The 23,188-nt window shown below is 46.6% G+C and overlaps 1 protein-coding gene across 2 annotated transcripts in view; it reads right to left on the minus strand.

Annotated features, from left to right (window-relative positions):
* The window catches only part of COL22A1 (collagen type XXII alpha 1 chain), a 167,115-nt gene that overhangs the window by 26,498 nt on the left and 117,429 nt on the right, over positions 1–23,188 (minus strand). For both annotated transcript variants that reach the window (XM_078593716.1, XM_078593715.1), the window contains 14 exons: positions 22,767–22,820; positions 20,517–20,570; positions 19,528–19,581; positions 19,361–19,414; positions 18,766–18,819; positions 17,870–17,974; positions 16,427–16,471; positions 15,524–15,601; positions 12,218–12,253; positions 10,967–11,020; positions 9,075–9,128; positions 8,686–8,733; positions 6,575–6,688; positions 3,876–3,929 (listed from right to left, as the gene is read on the minus strand). In XM_078593716.1, coding sequence (XP_078449842.1) covers positions 3,876–3,929; positions 6,575–6,688; positions 8,686–8,733; positions 9,075–9,128; positions 10,967–11,020; positions 12,218–12,253; positions 15,524–15,601; positions 16,427–16,471; positions 17,870–17,974; positions 18,766–18,819; positions 19,361–19,414; positions 19,528–19,581; positions 20,517–20,570; positions 22,767–22,820 — 858 coding nt within the window. The remainder of the gene's footprint in view (positions 1–3,875; positions 3,930–6,574; positions 6,689–8,685; positions 8,734–9,074; positions 9,129–10,966; positions 11,021–12,217; positions 12,254–15,523; positions 15,602–16,426; positions 16,472–17,869; positions 17,975–18,765; positions 18,820–19,360; positions 19,415–19,527; positions 19,582–20,516; positions 20,571–22,766; positions 22,821–23,188) is intronic.

Genomic DNA, 23,188 nt, shown 5'->3' on the forward strand with positions numbered 1-23,188 from the left:
AAAACATAATAAAACAATTCTCACGACGTTTCGGCCACAACGCAAGCAGCCATCCTCAGGCGAAGAATGAAACACCCCAAGCTTGGAGCGTATATTTAAGCTGGGTTAGAGGGGGGGGAGGTGGGAAGAAGAGCGCCTAAACAAAATAATTTGCATATCAAGAGGAATTCAGCATATGGAAAATGCGTAGGAGGTGGGCGGGGGGGGTTCCAAATCAATACTATGCCCGTGCATTATGCAGGATTAGCAGCATCAAAGGGGGGGGGGGGAAGGGGGGGAGCATTAACAAAGGAAAGGAATGTTAATAGTATGTAGCTGTAGTTACTAAACAACCACGTAAAAAACTACAGTATAAACTGCATGACAAACTAAAGTATAAACTACATAGCATCATCAGTAAACTTACTATACTCTACAATAAGCTGAGTTACTAACAGTAAGTAATACATGAAAAATTCTACGTTGTAAAAAATTATATAATATGCTTCCATCTAAACTTTATTCTCTTACATCACACGCGTCTATACCGTACTATATACTTCCATAGGCAAAACCAACATTAAATTACATACTGTATTGCTATAAACCACCCTATACCTTATACATTTTTAATATAACACTATGTATTATTCTACCCACCCTAATGTGTATCAAAATGGTTTATTACGTCCTTCCAGTGATTGCTAAGCCAGAATCCATCTTCTCGGTTAAAATTGTCTCTGTGTTTGTAAATGTGGATCGCCTCATGTACGAATCTCTCATGATAGCCAGATGGCTTGCAGAGAACCTCTGTCTTGGAGAAGTCAATGTCATGTGAGCCCACTGAGTTGTAACAGTGATCTGCCACGGCTGAGGTGTTTGTCCTACAGTGTTTCAGGTCAGCTTTATGTTCACGGATGCGGTCCGAGACATGTCGTTTGGTTTCCCCAATGTAACTGCTACCACAGAGGCAACTTAGTTTGTAGACACCAGGGTACTGTATGTCTGGAACCACATCTTTTACAGACGGTACCAGATCACGGATTTTATGTACTGTGTTGAATCGGACCTGGATCTTGTGTTTAATCAGGATTTTGGAGATCTTTTTTGTGACCCCAGCAATGTAGGGTAAGGTGATGGTCTTGAAAGGCTCCTCAACAGGATCTTTCTTGGTGGTTGGAGTGATGGCTTTGCGGATTGTGTAGTCGGAGTAACCATTAGCCTTAAGAGCTTGGCGTACGTGTTTGAGTTCACTGGAAATGTGTTCATGGTCGGAGATGCATTGGGCTCTATGATATAGAGTCTTGATGAGAGAATTCTTCTGGGATGGATGGTGGTGGGAATCCGGTTTTAGATAAGCATCCGTGTGGGTGGCTTTCCTGTAGACAGAGTGGCTCATTGAACCATCAGGTCTCCTTTTGATTAGGACATCCAAAAAGGGTAGCTTGCCATCATTTTCGACTTCCATGGTGAATCTGATGGCTGGGTGTATGGAATTGATATGGTCGAGAAATTGGTCTAGAGCAGGCCGGCCATGTGGCCAGATGACAAAAGTGTCGTCTACGTACCTCTTCCATAAGGTCGGGCGTAGAGTCGCAGTCTGGATGGCGTCCGTCTCAAATTTCTCCATGAAGATGTTGGCTACAACCGGAGATAAGGGGGAGCCCATTGGGGTGCCCTCAATTTGCTTGTAGAAGGTTCCATTCCAGGTGAAGTATGTATTGGTTAAGCAGTGTCTCACCAGGTGAGACACTGCTTAACCAATACATACTGCTTAACCAATACATACTTCACCTGGAATGGAACCTTCTACAAGCAAATTGAGGGCACCCCAATGGGCTCCCCCTTATCTCCGGTTGTAGCCAACATCTTCATGGAGAAATTTGAGATGGACGCCATCCAGACTGCGACTCTACGCCCGACCTTATGGAAGAGGTACGTAGACGACACTTTTGTCATCTGGCCACATGGCCGGCCTGCTCTAGACCAATTTCTCGACCATATCAATTCCATACACCCAGCCATCAGATTCACCATGGAAGTCGAAAATGATGGCAAGCTACCCTTTTTGGATGTCCTAATCAAAAGGAGACCTGATGGTTCAATGAGCCACTCTGTCTACAGGAAAGCCACCCACACGGATGCTTATCTAAAACCGGATTCCCACCACCATCCATCCCAGAAGAATTCTCTCATCAAGACTCTATATCATAGAGCCCAATGCATCTCCGACCATGAACACATTTCCAGTGAACTCAAACACGTACGCCAAGCTCTTAAGGCTAATGGTTACTCCGACTACACAATCCGCAAAGCCATCACTCCAACCACCAAGAAAGATCCTGTTGAGGAGCCTTTCAAGACCATCACCTTACCCTACATTGCTGGGGTCACAAAAAAGATCTCCAAAATCCTGATTAAACACAAGATCCAGGTCCGATTCAACACAGTACATAAAATCCGTGATCTGGTACCGTCTGTAAAAGATGTGGTTCCAGACATACAGTACCCTGGTGTCTACAAACTAAGTTGCCTCTGTGGTAGCAGTTACATTGGGGAAACCAAACGACATGTCTCGGACCGCATCCGTGAACATAAAGCTGACCTGAAACACTGTAGGACAAACACCTCAGCCGTGGCAGATCACTGTTACAACTCAGTGGGCTCACATGACATTGACTTCTCCAAGACAGAGGTTCTCTGCAAGCCATCTGGCTATCATGAGAGATTCGTACATGAGGCGATCCACATTTACAAACACAGAGACAATTTTAACCGAGAAGATGGATTCTGGCTTAGCAATCACTGGAAGGACGTAATAAACCATTTTGATACACATTAGGGTGGGTAGAATAATACATAGTGTTATATTAAAAATGTATAAGGTATAGGGTGGTTTATAGCAATACAGTATGTAATTTAATGTTGGTTTTGCCTATGGAAGTATATAGTACGGTATAGACGCGTGTGATGTAAGAGAATAAAGTTTAGATGGAAGCATATTATATAATTTTTTACAACGTAGAATTTTTCATGTATTACTTACTGTTAGTAACTCAGCTTATTGTAGAGTATAGTAAGTTTACTGATGATGCTATGTAGTTTATACTTTAGTTTGTCATGCAGTTTATACTGTAGTTTTTTACGTGGTTGTTTAGTAACTACAGCTACATACTATTAACATTCCTTTCCTTTGTTAATGCTCCCCCCCTTCCCCCCCCCCCTTTGATGCTGCTAATCCTGCATAATGCACGGGCATAGTATTGATTTGGAACCCCCCCCGCCCACCTCCTACGCATTTTCCATATGCTGAATTCCTCTTGATATGCAAATTATTTTGTTTAGGCGCTCTTCTTCCCACCTCCCCCCCCTCTAACCCAGCTTAAATATACGCTCCAAGCTTGGGGTGTTTCATTCTTCGCCTGAGGATGGCTGCTTGCGTTGTGGCCGAAACGTCGTGAGAATTGTTTTATTATGTTTTATTTTTATTATTTTATTACTTCCCTTTTATTACTATTTGAAAGTAACAAACTATTAAACATGGGGCACCAACTAAGACTGCAGGGTAAATTCGGTCCCAAAAAATTATATATCCGCAATGAACCAGCCAAGTTTATCCCTCTCTAACCTGCACCCCATTGGGGACTCAATCGCATTTTAGGACTGGGTTTTACAGGCAGTAGTTGTGAAGAGGTGAGGGCTGAAACCCATGAATGCCACTGCACCAGGGAAGGCCTTGCACGAGGCGCAAGCCTGTCAATCGGTATGGCACAAGTCACTCGCTCATTCACTCATTGTCTGGGCCACTGAGGCAGTGAAAGTCCACGTGTCCGAACGAGAGCGCAACAAGACGGCTCTGTTGCTACGACGCTATATTTGCATGCGGTTGTTCGTACCGGCAAACCGGGAGGGCCAGAAACTCCTTGGTCTCCTCTCTCGCCAGCAGCACCCTAGAGCATTCAAACACACGGCTCTTAAGTCCCATCATGTATAATGGATGGCACTTACACCTCAGGCAGGGAGAGAAGTGGGAAGCGATGATGCCGACGGAGCACTCAAGAGTTCAGCGCGTAGGGGGGTGACGATCGTGAAGGGCTCGGCAGAGGAGCACCGAGTGTGGGGATCCATAGTTAAAGTGTAGGCGCTCGCAAGCACTCCACTCCGCCGATTGTAGCGCGTACCGTGGCGAAGCGGAACACGGAGCAAGAGGACACTCGGGTGGAGACTCTTTTAGGAGCCCAATGGCTGAGCCGATGGGTGTCTTTCGCCCTCTTGTAAAAAAAACGAGGCCATGAGCAGCGGTGGGCACAAGTGACCACAATTGCCACTGATTGTAGCCAATATGCATTTCGAGATGATCGCTTGATTGCTCCTCTCGTCAGTTGCATCTACGGGTGCTCCCGCAATAAAAAGCAACTCGGAGGCCCCTGATGTTCATGAAGCATTCCATTTGTGATAATAACTTATCGCCTTATGCCGCTACCTTTCAAACCGTGCGTCAGCATTGCCAATAGGCACTTATATGGATGCCATAAATAATTGTGTTCTTGAGGCATTCATGAACAACGTACTTATTCAACAAGGGATGTGACTTGGAGACGGTAATTCTAAAACGATTGAGGCCGGACTGCGTTGACGTGACCATGCACACACGCACACACGCTTCCCATTGAGCGTTCGCGTCACTTATTTAGCCTTGACTGAATTTATTGTGTGCATTTGCATTAGTAACACTTAGCCGGATCACAATAATATATATTTTATAAGATGGTTTTATTTCCCCCCCACCTACCGTTTATTATGTTTACGCTGTCGAGAATACAATCGAGAAATCATGTAAAAAATACATTTTCGACGCCTTGACACCCGTTTCAGATCTTTTTGCACGCACAAACAAAAACTGCCAATGACGACATTTGTTACTTATGAGCTACTTATTTACGTGATTACGTTTTTTAAAAAAGGGGTTTACTTGAATATCTGTGCACTGCGTTTTGAACCTTCGCGGGCCTGGGCTTGATGCCCAGCCACTACTAACATCAGTGGTGAGCGTTATCTCAACTGGACATGGGTGGCCTCTACTACCAACCAGCCTGACCAGCACGGTGAAGTATGACCACACACCCTCAAAGCCCAACGTTGGGGGTGCGCGATACCGTCATCCAGCAGTGGATTGACAAAGGACCGCAGACTTACATGGGAACGTGCTATGGAAAGGAACGCCACATTGTCTCTGTTCTGAAGTTCTTAGAAGCGTACTCGCTTTGAGAAACGCCTCAACTCTTATCGATCACTCATTCCGTAGTGCTGTTTGTTGCTGGCGACTCGGTGTTTTGGGTCTTTGGGCCTGAGCTCACCAATCGCGATAAAATAAAAAAAAACAGGCAAAAGTAATGGTGAAGTTTTACCCAAGGACCTACATGGCACGGGGAGGCGTTCATCCAGCCATTCTGATCGACGGAAGACTAAAACATCGAATGAAAATATATGCTGCGTCGGGAAATGGAAGCACTGGAAACGCGCAAGGCGAGCTACGGGCGCGATGCAACGCAGTCCTGTGGCATGACCTTGCTTCAAAGGGGGCAAACAAAAACACGGGAGGGCACGCAGCAGAGTCGATGTTAAACAACCTTGAAACAAATGTTAAACGGCGAACAGAAGCGTGCCGATACGATCAGCGTTCGTCCGTCGCACATCCGGCTCTCGCTCTGACCCCCGTGTATTCGGACATCTGTGTACAAGAGGTTTGTAGCTCGTCGGATTCCTCCGCTATGAGCGAATATTCCGATTCTGGTTGCATGTATTCGAGGGGAAGGCTGCGACACCCCATCGCTTCATTGTAACCACTTGAGGATTTTGTCCGGCAGCATGCAAACCCCCTCTTCCTGGTTATTTCGGTAAAGTCACGTAGAAGGGAAATAATAAAAAAAAACATAATAAAATACAATTCTCACGACGTTTCGGCCACAACGCAAGCAGCCGTCCTCAGGTGAAGAACAGGGCTGTCGGAAAGACAGCGTCTGAATGATTCTGAATGATTCAGAAGCTGTCTTTTCGACAGCCCTGTTCTTCACCTGAGGACGGCTGCTTGCGTTGTGGCCGAAACGTGGTGAGAATTTGATTTGATTATGTTTTATTTGTATTATTTTATTATTTCCCTTCTACGTGACTTTACCGAAAGAACCAAGAAGATGAATCCCTGCAGTCAGGAAAGCTTTAAATCGAAGCATGCAAACCATTGGGGGCAGTTTGTACATCGAATGAAGCTCGCAAATTACGGAGAAAACCCACCGCTGCTATTACATGGATTTAGTAGGGGGGCTGAGCTGAGGGGGTGGTGGCAGGAGGGGGTGGTGGTCCTGATATGTGATATGTCCAGTTTTTGTAAACAGGGCCCTAAATTAATTATGATAAAAAAATTGCATTTTACTGTGGTAAATAGCAATTAAAAAAATGGCTAAATTGTGGGAGGAGGGGGGGTGGGGTCCTATTGGCAGGGGACAAAGTGCAGGGACGAGATCGAGGCAGGCGGCGCCGTGACAGGTTAGCAGCTGAGGGGGAGGGGCGGAGTTGGGGGAGGGCGGGGGTGCAGTACCTTGTTGCCGTCACTGCCGCTGGGCCCTGCTGTGCCCGCGTGGCCTTTGTCTCCCTTGAGGCCGGGCAGCCCGGGGAAGCCCGGGGGCCCCGGGGGACAGTCGGTGCACGCGTCCTGGCAAGACGCGGCGAGAGTTAGGAGGTCCGGGAGACTTTAGGGCCGCGCGGTTGCGAGGTATTGCTTTGTTGACGGTGCTTAATAAGCACAAATAACAACAACAACTCAGCACATTTGTCAAGGATACTGCCATAAGATGGAAATGTTATACAATACAACAAGCGGAATATTGGGCAACGGTCCCTCCTCATGGCTCCTCTGTAATGAAGATGGGCAAATGCCCGACACGTCACCTATTGTATGCATTAGTTCTCTTTGCGGCAGTGTGCTTGACAAATGTGTGGAGTTTTCACAAATAAATCCTTCATTAGGTGGCTGGGTGACTCAGAGGTCAAAGCAATCAGTTAGCATTGCTGACACGGTGGGTTTGAATCTAGGATTCAACCAACCGTGGTTAAACTTGGTCCTTAACTCTGGTGAGTTGATGGCCTTAGCCCAGCCACCAAATAATGTACAAAATCCCATCACATTCACCGATTTTTTTTTTTTTAAATGAAAGCACTGATAATAGAAAGAAACATTGGTTTGACTGCAATGCAACAAATGTTACTTTTAATCAGTGCATGGGGGGGAAAGTGAGCCTCCCCTGCCCCAGTGCTTGGGTAAAAATGGTAACAGCAAGGAGCTGTTGTGTGGTTAAAATTGGACACTGCAAGGAGCTGTCGTGTGGTTAAAAATGGACACTGCAAGGAGCTGTTGTGTGGTTAAAAATGGACACTGCAAGGAGCTGTCGTGTGGTTAAAAATGGACACTGCAAGGAGCTGTTGTGTGGTTAAAAATGGACACTGCAAGGAGCTGTTGTGTGGTTAAAAATGGACACAGCAAGGAGCTGTTGTGTGGTTAAAAATGGACACAGCAAGGAGCTGTTGTGTGGTTAAAAATGGACACAGCAAGGAGCTGTTGTGTGGTTAAAAATGGACACAGCAAAGAGCTGTTGTGTGGTTAAAAATGGACACTGCAAGGAGCTGTTGTGTGGTTAAAAATGGGCACTGCAAGGAGCTGTTGTGTGGTTAAAAATGGACACTGCAAGGAGCTGTTGTGTGGTTAAAAATAGACACTGCAAGGAGCTGTTGTGTGGTTAAAATGGACACTGGATGGAGCTGTTGTGTGGTTAAAAATGTCACTGCAAGGAGCTGTTGCGTGGTTAAAAATGGACACTGGATGGAGCTGTTGTGTGGTTAAAAATGGACACGGCAAGGAGCTGTTGTGTGGTTAAAAATGTCACTGCAAGGAGCTGTTGCGTGGTTAAAAATGGACACTGGATGGAGCTGTTGTGTGGTTAAAAATGGGCACTGGAAGGTTCTATGACGAGGTTCTGTGTGATATCTGCTTCTGCGCATCGCTATCACGCAGGGTACAACGCTTCCCTGCAAGAGTATGACATAATTAAAGCGTGCAAGAAGATAATAAGGTCACGTCTGTACATTTCACGGAACACATGTAAGGGTGTGAAACCACACTGAGAAAGGATTCTGGAATTGTCTTATATCTGACGTTAGGATCTAACGCGTGTCGCTTGTGATGTCACCGCGCAGCTGGCTAAGGAAACATCACTCTGCATCAATTTATCCGGCGGTTTCCTTGGCAGCTCGGAGAAGCTGTGCACGGATTAAACGGGGGGGAAAACCACTCCGTCGGCGTAGTTTTCAGTGCTAAATGAGAGAAATTAAAGGCGCATCATGTCAAGCGATTGTAAAAACGACGGCAAGCACCAACATTTAAATTCCACCTGCAGCACCCTGCCCTCTCTATAACATTTCCAATTCACTTGAACCAAAAACTAACGGGCTCGTATTTCCACACACTCTAATATCGCCGCGCAACTAGCCGGGTTTTTTTTCACGCAGAGTCTTGAGATTCAGTCGCATTCAGACTGCGCTGTGAACTCGAACCGCATTGCATTTGCGCCGGATTAAATGCAAGTGTCTGTTCCGAGAGCGCACGACCAATGCGGTTCGCTTTCTCGTGAGCAGCTTCCCCAGCAGGTGGTTTACCTTCAGGAAGTTGGTGATGTCTTTCGGGTACAACAGCGGATGTGGATGCTGGACACGAGATGTAATTCCATTAGTAAAGGGGGGAGGGGGGAGGATGGAAAAGCAACAAAGTAAATTGCGTGAGTGCCATTGCTTCATCAAGGCTCACAAGCTCCCACACTATGAATCACATTTCAGAAAGTACTGCCACATTAATGAGATTAATCCGGAAAAAGTAAATTACACGATTTAATATTTCATCTGTTTAGATTGAATTATCTCCGAGCCATCAAAGTGCATACGCCCTGGTGAGTCTGCTGCTCTGCCGTTTGAACTGGCGGTGATTAATAACCCGCGCGCGGTTCTGGGCGGCGGGCACACTTCCGTTGACAAATTAAGAGAATACCTACTGCCTCTCCTGGTGGGCCGGGGGGGCCCGGAATGCCATCCTTTCCTGCGGGACCCTGTAAAACACGGACACAATGTTTGTGACATAAGCCAGTCCTCACAGCAACAGCCATCCTCGCATTCATATGGGTTGCAAATGGACAGGTTTTTGTTGTTGTTGTTATTGTATTATCACGCTTGTGCAGCCAGGAATGCCCCATCCGCGTGTCTTGAGTCATTTTCAGGAGGGTTATGCCACGGGTTCGCCAGGAGGGGGTATAATTGCTTCATGTAATCCCTAATTGAGTCCTGCGGCACTTCGTGTTCATGTTTTCGAATTGTTCAACGTGACTTTAGCGGTGTCGGGCGACGGAGGGTTTACGATGCACACTTTGTTCACGCGATCTGACTCAAAACATCAATTATGAAACGTTTCTTTAGTTTTTCTAACTAATTAAAACAATTTAACTATAAAGAAAAGTTTCAATGCTCGGAAACATGCCGATACTTAGCGATTAATAACATAATCAGCTTTGGCCGATTTACGTCTTCACACAAAGTTGAGAGGTTTGTACTCCAATTAAGTACATAGCGATGCAGTATCATGCGACGCAGTTGTATTTAGCCACTCCATTACCCCAGCTTGCAATCGTATTGTTAAAGGTGCAGCCCTGCGATTGCTTGCTGATGCCACTGCAAACAGAACAACTTCAATTCGACAGTTTTATAGAGAGTCGAGAGAGTATGTGGCTATTTGAGCCACGATGGCCAGGGGTCTCCGAAGGGGCAGCAAAAGCTACACTTTACCCCGCCACACATGATCCGCCGAAAGACTTTGGTCGTATTTATTTATACGGCAGGGTGGACAGAGGTGGAGGGGATTCATGAAATGCCGGAAAGACAAACCGGCGGACTCTGGATCGCAAGCCCAGCGTGCTAACCGTTATTACACCCCACAACGTTCCGCCGCAAATTAGACGCAGTCGCACGAAATCGGTGAGTTGCGAGCGGTCAATCCAACGTAAACTTTTAGGAACTCGTACGAGGGGTAAGGGTACAATGTTTGCCGAGTATTGCAGCGAAACTGATAACGGAAGGGTCATCCACACCAGTCGGGCGGTAATAAATAGTTGGGAGCGCCAAATATTAAAAGAAGCACCCACAGCAGTGGTTCTTAACTTGATTGGAAGCTTTCGTGACTGCAGGAATCCATACTTTTTGGTTCTTTCGGTAAAGTCACGCAGGTAGAAAAAATAATTAAAGAAAACACGACGTTTCGGTCGCAACACAAGCGGCTGCGTTCCGGTGAGAACAAAATTATCTGCTGTTGTAGCTTCATATCGGCACGGGAGGGGAGGAGGGGACGGAGGAGTTTGGCTGTTCGACAGCGAGAAGCCCTGCGCCCCGGCCGAACTGCGCACCGGCTGGGTCTCGGAATCGCACTCCGGCCGGGCGGAGAGCGCGAGCCAATTTCTACACGCGGTCACTGCGACGCCAAGCAGGGACGCTTCGAAAGGCCGAGGGCTTAACCCCAACGTGATGGGCCATCGGCATCTTTTTTTTTAACGGTCACGACCGGGTCGCCGAGGGCTACGTTTAAACGGCCCACGCTCCTTAGGCGGCAACATTAGCGTCATAATTTCAGCGTAATGGGGGCCAATAAGAGCGGCGCCCCCCCCGCCCCCACTTTCTTCCACGGCCTGGGTCGTGACAAACAAGGCAAGGCCAGCCTGATGGAAAAAAATGAAATTTAAAACGTGGCGGCTTGGCTCGTGGTGGTTGTGGTGGTGTGACGCGTGACCCCTCCCCCCCTCCCCCGAGAGACATTTTCCCCATGGGTGCGTCGCTGATGAGGCGTTGTGCCCTTGCACGGTCCCAGTTAGCGCTGGGAAATCGTGTCCTCCCTCCCACTCACGTCGAGGCCTGCCATCCCTGGAGAGCCCGCAACTCCCGGCGGGCCTCTCTGTCCCTGAAGGAACAGAAATGGTTGTCCAGTTATTGCGGTCAACGGAGCTGGTAAAACGTACGCGCGCGTCGATCAGTTTCACGGAAAAAAAATGAAAAAAAAACCCATCAAGTAATTCCTGTGCAAGATTGATCGTCGTATTTTTTGTTGTTGATGATGAACATTTTTTTGAAGAAAAAAAAATATTACCGGTAATTACACTGATTAATTACAGGGATTAATTTAAACTCCACAATGTGTGGCAAAATTATTCGTTTGGGACTGTTATTCCCTCGACAGCTGTGTCCAATACAGCTAATTGAAAGATTTATGGTTTTCCATGAAATTCACATTAAATATATTTGACATGGCTGACAGAACCTCCCAGGAAAATCCAGCGCTCACTGATTCAGCTCCACATCCAATGGTAACACGAAGCTCAGCATTTGCAATGTTTAGGGTGCTTTAAATTAATTTCGAACGTCAACATATATGTACTGGACAGATTCACCGACATGCATCTCTTTTTTAAGAATGAGATCTGTGTATTCGATACACAAACTAACTGAAAAGGCCGCCCTAAGTCTTTTAACATTTGAAAGGGTCAGTTGTAATAGAATTCTAGCAAGGATGCCAGGTTCATCACCTCCATTGTTTATTGAACAGCGGGGAGAGATTGTTATTTTATTAAGTTGCCAGGATCTCAGTTTGACATTTCTACTGAATGGCAACTCCGTATGCAATCCATTGTTTCTTGTCGCCCCACGCTGAGCAACTGCCAAATATCAGAGACCGAGGAGTCATATTGAACGTGATGAAAGCCAGCGGTGCCATGGTGGCGAGATCATAACTACCTCGCCTGGTATACAGGAGGTCGTGGGTTTGATCCCGACCATGACGCCTGCTGTATATTTGGAGTTTGCATGTCTGTCTCCCCATGGTCACGTGGATTTTTCTCCAGGTCCTCCAGTTTTTCCCTCCACATTTAAAATCAACGTGCGTTTTGAGAATTTGGCCGCTATACATTTCCACGTGATAAGCCACTTTGTTGAGCTATCATTTGCGGCCAGGTCGCTTGTGAAAAAGAGCTACATAGCTCAGTGGGCCTTACCTGGTAAAATAAAAATTGTTAAATAGTTAGTAGTTTGTTTCATTGACGACCACCAGTTGTGTTAAAGTGACTTATCCACGATCATCTGCCTATACACTCATTGAGTTTACCTGACGCCCTTCGTGTCCAGGATCTCCACGTTCACCCTGTTAGGGACACGCAAACACAAACATAGTAATACAGCATTAATAATACCCATGTGCATACCCATGGAAGCCTCACTGGGTGTCAAGACTTTGAGAGAAAGGTCTTGCATTCGGATGTTTGGCCAAATCCAATAAAGGTGTTTTTTTTATTTAATGTGGGAAGAAACTGCAATGCCCAGAGAAAATGGGGGGGGGGGGAATCTCAAAGCACAGCACAGAGAGAGATTCATAAAAAGAAAAATGTTGTACTGCAATCTACTAGTTACTTAGTTTAACACGTAGGCTTTCGCGACCAATATTATTCATAATCAACGTTTTTGGGTTAGATCGCGTTACTTATAAATGTGTCGTAACTTTAAGATGTTTTCTTGTTCATGTTTTAGTTTTTTTGTTTGTTGCGGTTGCACCCGATTCAAGAGCCGAATGGCTCACAGGGCTATACCTAATAAATTAAACTTGAAACTTGAAACTTGATGTCTGGTGCGGTCAGGGTGATTTTGGTTGCAGCCAGAACTTTGACATTCAGAATTATAGTGACGACAAAAAAAATATTCTCGAGGGCAGCGATAAAATTTAAACGTTCCACCAATAAAAAAGACTTAACAGGACTCAATTTTGGGAATCTTGAAATTGCAATGTCTGTCTAGACAGAGCATCACAGGTCATCTGCTGAACACAGAGCTAAGCACTGACCTAGCACATGGTTTCTGTGGAGATAGCATTGGCGCTTGGATATTGCGAGCATCACCGTCCTAATGGAAGTGATGTCCTGCCCACTGAATGCCCAGTTGCAGCTTTTCCAACTCTAGACGTCACAAGGCACTCATCATAGACAGCCAAGACGTGTGATGCAGGTGTCTGTCTGGCATCTGTGAGGCAGCGGTGGCGTTGGCATATGTATGTACGCTGAACTTCTCTCGCACCGTACATAGCCAGCTGTACTAATCGGAGGTGCGGTGGAAGGACAACACACTAAAAACAGAAAGCAGTTCTAAAGAAATGAGTTTTCAATTTAAATGTAAAAGAGCGTAGCTCCAATGGCCTCGTAATATCGGAAGATGAAGTGTTCGAGATGGCCGCAAAAAATTCCGTCACAGTTCCTGTGATCACTGTTTCATTGCTTTCATGGCTTTATTTTGGTGATTTCGAAAAGTGTATTGGTTTAGCCATGTTTGTGTTGTTGTAGTACAGAGTTAGACTGATGGCCTTAATCTAAGTTGTCTTGTGGTTGTTGTTGGTTGTTTGACATGCATCCCACTGGGATTTTTGCACACAGCGTTGGTGTACGGTGTTTTTTTCTGCAATATTTTGTTGTCTTTTCTTGGATTTTCTGTTTGCACTCAGTCACATATTCACTTTAAGATGTTTTTTTGTTAATTTTTTGTTTTTGTTTGTTGCGGTTGCACCCAATTCAAGAGCCGAATGGCTCACAGGGCTATACCAAATAAATGAAACTGAACTTGATCTGAAAGCACCGCGCGATGCGGTGATCACCGTCTTTGTTTGATGGCTAAGCTAGAGCTGAGGGCCCCAAGTCTAACTTAAATAGCCAATTAACTGAACACGTCTCTTCCGCAGCTCTCTTCTCTCATCCCCCCACATCTCTACCGATTGTTTACATCACATCCGACAAATCGCTAGGAGTTTAAAAGTTGAAAGGGGTTGGGGCGGATGTTTGGAGGGAGCATCGAAAATGTAAAAAGAATAATTTCTGCTTTGGGCCACCCCAAGGAGCCAGCACCGCCACTGCCTGATGTCCTCTTGGCGAGAGGCAGGTGCCTGCAAAAGCTTTTAATCTTCAGTGAAGGGAGGAAAGTAAAAAAATGTAAGCTTCGGATTACTACTTCATGTACACTTTTAATCATTAATGCTCGTAAGTGCGTTTCGTAGTCGGCGTCCCATGCCATGCACATTAGGGCCATGCAGATGAATGTGGTCGGTAATGGCTCTTTAATGCATAAGTGGATCTAATTCACTGATTTACATTAACTTTGCATTTGGCTCGAGAGCATCTCTTTGCATTTTCCTTAAGCCTCGTAGTGCATTTGCGCGGTCCTCGCTGGGCACGTGTCGGGGTTTATCTGCTGGCGGGGGTTCGGCGGCTCCATCTGATACGGGGGGGGGGGGGGCAGGGGGTGGAGTGACCGTGCATGAGATCCAATCTCTGCAATCAGTGGCGTGCGGAGCGAGGTCACAGCCCCCCCACCTAACCTCCGCCCCCCCCGCCCCGCGCGCTCTGCAGCTGCCACGCGCCCTCGCAGGGTCCAAATGCGCACTCCTTTTTCAGTCGGCATCAACAAACACATCGAGGAAAATTACATGGAAAGCGAAGAGAGAAAGCGACGATTAAAAACATCCCACGCCTGCTCAGGTTGAGCTGTTGGCCTGCGGATATGCCCCCCACCCCTCCCCCCCACCTCGGCACCGTACTGATGAAACGCTCGGAATAGAGTCTCATGGTAATGCCCCTCTAAGCCAAATGGAAAGGCAGATTCCCGAACAGCCCTTAAAAAAAGTAAAAAAAAAAGTGATTTCCTGAACCAAAAAGGGCATTGAGGTGGTGCTCATTTGGTGTTTGCAGCCATGAGCTAGTGGTGACAATTCCACATTCCTATGGAAGGCTAAGTCTATCCATAGAAAAACAACTGCTGACTTTCCCACAAAGTGGTAAATAATTTCATAGACCCACCCGCCCCCCCAAGCGGGTTTACAGGCTGAATCAACCTCCAAATCAGGATTTGAACTTCAAAACATCTTTTTAATTCTTAGCTGCCCACTCAACCACCAGCCCACCTTGCCAGTCAGACATTGTTTTAGTAGAAAAAGGATGCACATCACAGGGCAATGGCGGTGGAGCAAAACGCAACAGCTTAGCCCAGAAATTCCTACTGCACGGGGACGTGCCCCCCCCCCCCCCACAGAGCCCCCCCCGACTTTATTTATTTTGGGATAAAAATTACAGGGCGCGGAGAGAAAAATTGTCCGTAACGCCCACACATGATGGCTTGCCTCTTCCAAGGAGCACCGCGAGACCCCAAGCACCACGCCCTAACCTCTCCCCGTGAAGGATGCCTTGAGGTTTTTTTTTCTTCCTCCTCCCCTTCCGATGCGGCTTGGGGAGGTTGGAGATTGTAGCTGGAATTCGCCCGTAGTGATTGCCTCATTCCTGGGCCACCCAGAGGCTCGGGAGAGCTGAGCGGCAGTCGCCGAGCGATGATTGATGCGAGGAGGGAAACGGGGGAAGGCAGGGGAGAGGAGTGTGTGTCTCACCGGAGGTCCAGGGGCACCTATCCCAGGTAGTCCTCTCTCACCAGGGAGGCCGATGGGACCTGCCAAGCCTCTCTCGCCCTGCCGAGCAACAGGAGAAGGTGCAGTGCATCTCGTAAAAATCAGAGCGGACAAAAAAGACGAATAAGAAACAATGCATTTGACCGTCGGCGGCAGTGGTTGAGAGCAGTGGTTTCGCACAAATAAAATATCTCGGAACGATGAGAAGCTGTAACCGCCGAAATGGTGGAACAGCAGGAAATGTTTCCATATGACAATGAGCTAAGACATGCAAATACAATGTATCCGTTAACCCAGAAAATCACATCGAGTCTCAAGCCTATTTTTCTGAGGGTGTTTGTTCAACTCCTTTCTGAATAAGTTAATAAATATGAAAACATGACACTAATATGATTCTGTGAATGGCCATGCAGAAATGCGAGTTTACGTTAAGAAAATCCAACCAAGGGAGAGTGTCCGTGTGATTTTGGTGGCTCGGACATTGATCGTGAACATTATTAGAAGGGGCAGTGGAGACCTGGTGGAATTACCGTGGCAGGGGATTTTGGGTGTCCACTTAATGTATATACAATGTATTAGTTTGTGAGACCTCAATGAAAAAACGGGAAAAAGAGGGACCAGGCCATTAATGATCTAGAAGTCTCAAAACATTTTCTTGTACCCAAAATACCCTCAACCCAACAGACAGGATCCAGACTCAGATATTTTGATATCTATAAGTTTCTACTCAGTCCTGCACGTGCAATTCCTTGCGACTCTAAGCTCGCATCTGTCTGGAAGCATTAGATTGCACTCTCGTTTCCCCCTTGATGTTAAAAAAAACAAACCACATTGCTTTCGTAAGAAAAGTAAGAATGATAATGTGGCTTTGTGTCTGTGACTTACAGAGGGGCCTGGTGGTCCAGAAGGCCCTGCTCTGCCTGGGTCACCCTGGGGAACACAAAAAAATGAAAATCAACACTGAGGTCATGTGCGTTACGAGCAGAGGTGTAACGATGCACAAGTCCGTCAAATTAACGAATTGTCGGAGGTTCAAAACAACGATTTTAACTCGGGAATATATCCGTATTTCGCCGAGGTGACCGTCGCGGTCACTTGTGGCTGCACTGGAGTGGTCTTGTAAACGACGTGAGCATGCGACATGTGTGACTCGAAACGCGTCAATTGTTTCACGTGCAAATCGATGCATGCTTCGTGGGCTTGAAATAAACTTCAATTGATGAATCGATGTCCCACTAGATTTCAGCAAAAGATAATAATGTCATTAAATAAATTATTTGGTGATGAATTTGTTGAGGCTTACGTCATTAAAGCATGATTATAATCATCACCATCAACATAATTATTTATGATGTATATATGTATGTTGAACTACGTACGCACCATTTGTATCCAACCGAGCTAATCGGAGGTGCAGGGGAAGGACAACAAACTAAACACAAAAAGCAGTTCTGTATATTACACCTCCCTTGCTGTACATCTGAAGATGCCAAAACAAATGATTATTTGATATCAAGAACGTGATTGCAAAGCAAAGCATAACGTTCAAAAGCAAAACCGTACCAACAATATTCAGAATAAATGAGAACGGAGAGCTCAAATGTGAGTAAGTCGACAAATTCGCAGCGTCTGGCTTCCAAAGGGGCTCACGTGAAAATGGCTAAAAAGCCTCTGCCCAATGAACCCAGGGTCTTCGCATGCCCCATCGGCAAAATATCTGATTAGTTGAGTCCGATTTATTTGCATTTTATATTAGTTATCGTCTTAATCTTGTCAAAGACAAACTATGGAATTTTAGCCAAGTCTCAGTATGTGAATTTCATCGAGTCATTATCTTGGTCTAGTCGACTGAAGGAGTAGAAATTTTAGTCCACTCTCTGTTATTAAATGTTTGTGTGGGCATGTATTCCCCCCCCCCCCCGCCACCAAAATATTAAGATGTCAGCCAATCAGTGAACTCAGTAAATATTTGTTCATATGTACACAGTTGAATACCATGCTTGGCCTTCCACAGAGCAACGTGGTCTCTAACAACTCGTAAATTCCGTCTCGTCGTAGCCAGACATGCTTGGCGGGACTTCGTCGTCATCATCTCTCGCTCAATGATTTTTGTCCGCTCACAGTCATCGCTGACTCAAGTCAAAAACCGCTCAGTTGATGAATAACATCGTCACTCATTTCGTTAACACTGCCGATTGCCCAGTAGCTTGGGTGTTCGGTGTCTGGGTGCACGGCCTGTGGCCACGTGGCGTGGTTCAGAGGGGGCCTAAACATTATCCTGGCTTAGGGCCCCGATTGCCCCGTGGATCCACGGCTGACTGCTCTCACCGTCACGCCGGTCTTGCCCAGCCCCGGCTGCCCAACCTCCCCTGGGGTGCCAGGAGGCCCCTGAGGACCTGGCATCCCCTGCCCACCGGGCAGCCCATCGTTGCCCTGCAAAGAGCAAACACAGAACAATAATAATAACAATGGCAATTGTTTACCGCGGAAAGACTCAAAGGCCCATTTTATTAGAAGGCGACTCAACCTGGAACCTGGATGCTGCTGTGGTGTAATAGTTAGCATCCTGGACTGGCAATGCACAGGTCACCGGGTTCAATATCTCGGTGATGAAATTGAAACAATGGAGCAAGTTTCTTAAAATCCGCTCGCCTCTCTTCACCCAGAGACAAAATAAATGGGTGCATCGCAGTTAGTCGATCGGCAGGTCACGTTTGGTTGGTTGAAGTGTAAGTACTGCCATTTATTCCAATAACATCTAGCCTGCGTGGAAAAGCAGGGCTAATACATCTCTAGAGGGTCTCTCTACCACTCCTACAAGTGGAGACAATTCTGCCAGCTGTGGTAGGGCTGTACTTTTATCTTTATCCACTTTACGAAACTGGGATGTTCGTCCAATATCCTACTGAGTGTTTGGCATTTAGGCTAAACACTGCAATAGCCAGTGAAAAAACTTACATCACGCGAAGAGGTGACACTCGGCACCGGCATTTTGTGTCTACAACAAGCTTACAACACCTATAGCAAGCCCTGGTGGTCACCCAAGCAATAATACTAACCAGGCACAAGCCTGGTTAGTTCCCAAGATGCATTTCAGACGATTGCCTTACATTAAAACGTGTCAGCAACCACACCGCATGATACATTTGCTCGACATCACACATTTCATAACCAGCTTAATTGATTTCCAAATAATGTATTTGAATTGAAAAAGCACCACTCACCTTCTCACCTTTCATCCCATCAAGGCCATGTGGACCAAGAGGTCCAATGGCTCCCTGCAAAATATCGAATCATGAGAATTAAAATCATAAAATTACATACTGAACTCAGAACACTTCGAGACTGAAGTCGGTTTAGGTCGCCCAGAATAAATGGAGCAACTAATTATCAACAGTAAAAGTTCCTCAAGAAGGTCACAAGGTCACCCGCGTGAAACTCATCGAGCACACAATATATATCTCTGTGGGTTCTCGCGGTCGTGCTGTGCATGCAAAATCAACGTTTTTGGGTTTAGATCGCGTTATTTATAAATGTGTCGTAACCCTCCACCACCCGACACGGCCAATCAGTAAAAAAGTGTAAATCTCCAATTTGTTTTCGCGGTGTGTGCCTCGTATCGATCGGCACGACGTTCGACGTTTTGCTCCAGGTGCTGGGAGCTTGCTTCTTTGGGAAACTGACCAATGTGCTGCAACCCCCCAACCTCCCCCCCACCCCCCAAAAAGACTTTGGGGAGCCCCGTAATATTTCGTTCTTGACTCCCTGAAGAAGGCAAACAAGGCAAGGTGCAGCCCATGGGTCCCGGGGGCCACTTACGATGGGTCCGGGTGAACCAGGGGGCCCAACTAGGCCAGGAACTCCCGGAGGTCCCTGTGAACGAAAAGCGAAGGGTCAAATGAACAAATGAATATCTCGACCAAGGGTCTCCACTGTTCCCGTCCGTACATTTACCTTATGAGAATCAGTGTTTGGGTAACACTTACGGCAAATCCCCTGTCTCCAGGAAGTCCAATAACACCAACTTCACCCTTCTCACCCTGCGGAACGGATAAAAAAAAAAAGCCATTCACAAATAAACGAAGGTACGTTTATATTCGCCCCCATTGTTGCCCGTGCGAGTGAACCCGGTGTTTACTTTGCTCTTGCTCCCGCTTATTTTATAAATGGAAGCTTAAACCACAACGCGTTTTGCGGCGTGCGTGCGTGCACATTAGCGGGTTTACATCGCTGGTTCTGCCAATGATGTCCGGCCCACTTAAGTCTGGGGCATTCTCTCCCCTGCTGCCCCCCCCCCCCCCCCTCATTGTCTGGAACTCCTTTCTCACAGTCGTGCGTGTTGTTGACTCCCTATCCCCGTTCCCAAGTACGGGCTCAAGATTTTCTCCTCTGCCTGTGACTCACAGCCTCGGTTTAAACATGCCCGCTGTTTCTGTACAGCATCTTGCAACGTGGACGCACACCGAGGCGCGATGCAGAAATCAGTTGTATTGCGATACTAGTTCATCTTCTTTGTTCTTTCGGTAAAGTCACGTAGAAGGAAAAAAAAGATAATAAAATAATTCTCACGACGTTTCGGCCACTACGCAAGCAGCCGTCTTCAGGTGGAGAACAGCTCTGTCAAGTGACTTTACCGAAAGAACCAAGAAGATGAATCCCTGCAGTCACGAAAGCTTTAAATAGATACTAGTTCAGTTCGTTTTCTACAGCTCTCTAATATAGCTCTCGAATGCGTTTTCAGGTTGCGCACGCGGCGCAATCCGAAAGCACATCAGTTGCGTTGTTATTACTCGCAAGGTCGCGTACGTGTGCGTGCGCTCTCTCTCTCTCTGTCCGTTGCACGAGGCTTCGCTGCTGCAGCGAGTGATACGTGCCACTGGGTGGCACTGCAAGCCAGGGATTGCTTCACTTGTCCCCCACGCAGCAATGCAATCGGTTCGGTGGAAAATGGTTGTGGTGATTTCTGGTCACTCACCTTTGGGCCCACGGGGCCAGGAGGGCCGGGGTTTCCTCGTTTGCCCGTCGCACCCTGTGGCACGAAACACGACACGGAGAAACAGGGCGATGAAGCGAAGGCTAAAGCTGTACAAATGGTAACGGCCCCATTTTCAAAACTTACCAGCGTTGCAATTTGTGACAGGGTAAGCATACAGACATGTGTGTAAAACTAGGTTGTACATTTTTGACAGCCCAGGAGAAATGATGCGGTACTTTTTTTTTTGTCAGGCTCCAAAAATGTGGATTATCACACGGAATTAATGGGACAAAAGACAATGACGCCGATTTATATGCTCAGCTGACGAAATATGATCTACCCCGGTGCGTCTGGATTCGTAATTTAGAGCCCTTTGTAAGCATACTGCCTGGATGAAGGCATCCCCACGCTGTGTCGCTCATGTTTTATTGTTTGACCATACTTCACCGTTCTGAGCCAGTGCAGGTTAGCGAAGGAAGGGAGGTCCACGAGAGCTCAGATAATCAATCACGACTGATGGTAACCGTGCCCAGGTATCAAATAGAGGTTGGGACCGATTTATGGTACAGGGCCACAAGCTACTTTTGCCGTTATTCCACCGCACTGACACTGTACTGCACTTTAAATGGATACATTAGTACATTTATATATCTTATTTTTGTATTGCGCAAATGAATCTTCATTTGACTGCACTGAACGTATTCGTTTTTTAATTAGATTTTCATGTTTCTTCATATTTGTAGATTCAATTATTTACATATATTAAAAATGTCAGGACAAAACATGTACGGATATATCTTCAGTGTCAATGTATTGAGATGTGATTGCATTTAGAAACTATATAAATTTAAACTCCATTGCATATTTTAATCTTTTCATATGAAATATTTGAAATCTCACCCGCTTTTCACTTGGAATTTACAAGGATGAAGAAAATTATGCAAAAATAGGAACACCCTTTAAATCCGAACACATACAAAATCAACACTATAACAGTTAATCTTTCCACGAAAATAAATCCTTTCCGTGCTTAAGCAAGCTTCAACAGGGCCCCTTCACAACTTATTGAAAGAAAATAGAGGGATGCCCTGTGCATTAGTTTCGCTGTTGAGGATCAAACACTCGAGGATTCCAGCAGCCTCTGAATCTCAACACTTCATCAAACGCCCATGGACCTAATTGCCTCGAAACTGCAAGCAATCTGTTAGTGGACTGAAGCAACCTCGCAACCAAAGACAGCAGCTGCCCCCCCCCCCCCACAAAATAAACAAGCACGCTGTCAAAACATTAGTGCTGGCCGGGTTGCAAGCAATGCGTGCTTATAACAGGACGTGCCCTCGGGAAGAAAAAAAAAGCAGCCAAAATGAAAAGGACAGGGCGAGGACAGCGTTTCAATCACAGATAAAATATCAAACGTTGGGCTCTCGGCTGCGATAACTCTTGTTGGCAAAAAAAAAAATTGAAACGTCCATGAGCTGCCAACCGCGTGACGTTTCCAAAGAATCGGGATGTCGCGACTTGCATTTTACCGGCGGTTAAACGGGGCCGTCAGAGCCCCGCGCACAGCGGCCAGGCCAACGTCTGCTTTTAAAATGCAAATAAACACGACGCTCAAATTTGGAGACCCGGCGTGGGCCTTCACCAAACGTCGGCGGTGTGTGTGTGTGTCACTCACCGCCGACTTGGGAAGGTTTTACATTTTTCGTGGGGGCGATTGCGACACAATGGATTAATCTGCGTTAGAATGGACGGGGGTGGTGGGGGGGGAATTGTCGGCGCGCGCACGGACGATACAACGTGGAGGAGTTGACGGATCGTGAAGACTTGGGGGTGGGGGCAAGGGGGGACGGGGTAGGTTTGGGAAGCCATCCCCTGACTTTGGGAGACACGGGATGCAAAGCTCAGACGCAAGCGGGCACGAAATGCTATTTATGATTTTCATTTCACGACGGCAGTGGGCAAAAAAAAAAAACTGCCCAGGCCAACCCATAACATCTGTTGCAAGAGGAACATCTCCGATTGGATGTTTTTTGTTGAATCCAAACACTCCCCCCCCTCAAAAAAAAGAGAAGATTACATTTTAAGCAAGAAAAACAACTGTGGAAATGTGTGGTCAGTGATAGAATTGAGACGCAGCGGAAAACCCAATATAGAGCAGATCAATTCTGCGCTCCGAAATCCACACCGCCAAATTTCTTTCGCCGTGTATGACATTTCCCATCACATGCTCCGGGAAAGGGGGTTACGCACATTTTCTCCAGGGAGGCCCCGGTCCCCCTTCTCTCCTCTCTCACCTGGCAAGCCCTGTGAGCACACACGTCCGTGCGTATGTACGTGTGCATGAGTGGTGTACATGTAACAAGCGTACAGTGAAAATGTGTGTGTGTTGTTGTGTGCAAGACAATTAATACAAACATAATCCCGCAGACATGTTCCAAGTGGAGAATCGCGTGCACTTACACCTTTGTGAGTGTGTGCACGCATCAAAGAGTGCATGCTGAAGTGCGTTGTTGCGTGTGTCCAAAACACAGTTAATAGCAGTCATGCACCTGCCGAGTCGTGCAAGCGCATAGCGTGAAGTGTGTGTGCGTGTGTATGCATTTATGCATTGTGTGAACGTGTGCGCATTGTGTGTCTGTGTGTGGTTGAGTGTGTGGGGAGCAGTCGTGTAG

Source organism: Lampetra planeri, chromosome 4 (assembly GCF_965212315.1).
Source record: "Lampetra planeri chromosome 4, kcLamPlan1.2.h2, whole genome shotgun sequence".
Taxonomy (NCBI): domain Eukaryota; kingdom Metazoa; phylum Chordata; class Hyperoartia; order Petromyzontiformes; family Petromyzontidae; genus Lampetra; species Lampetra planeri.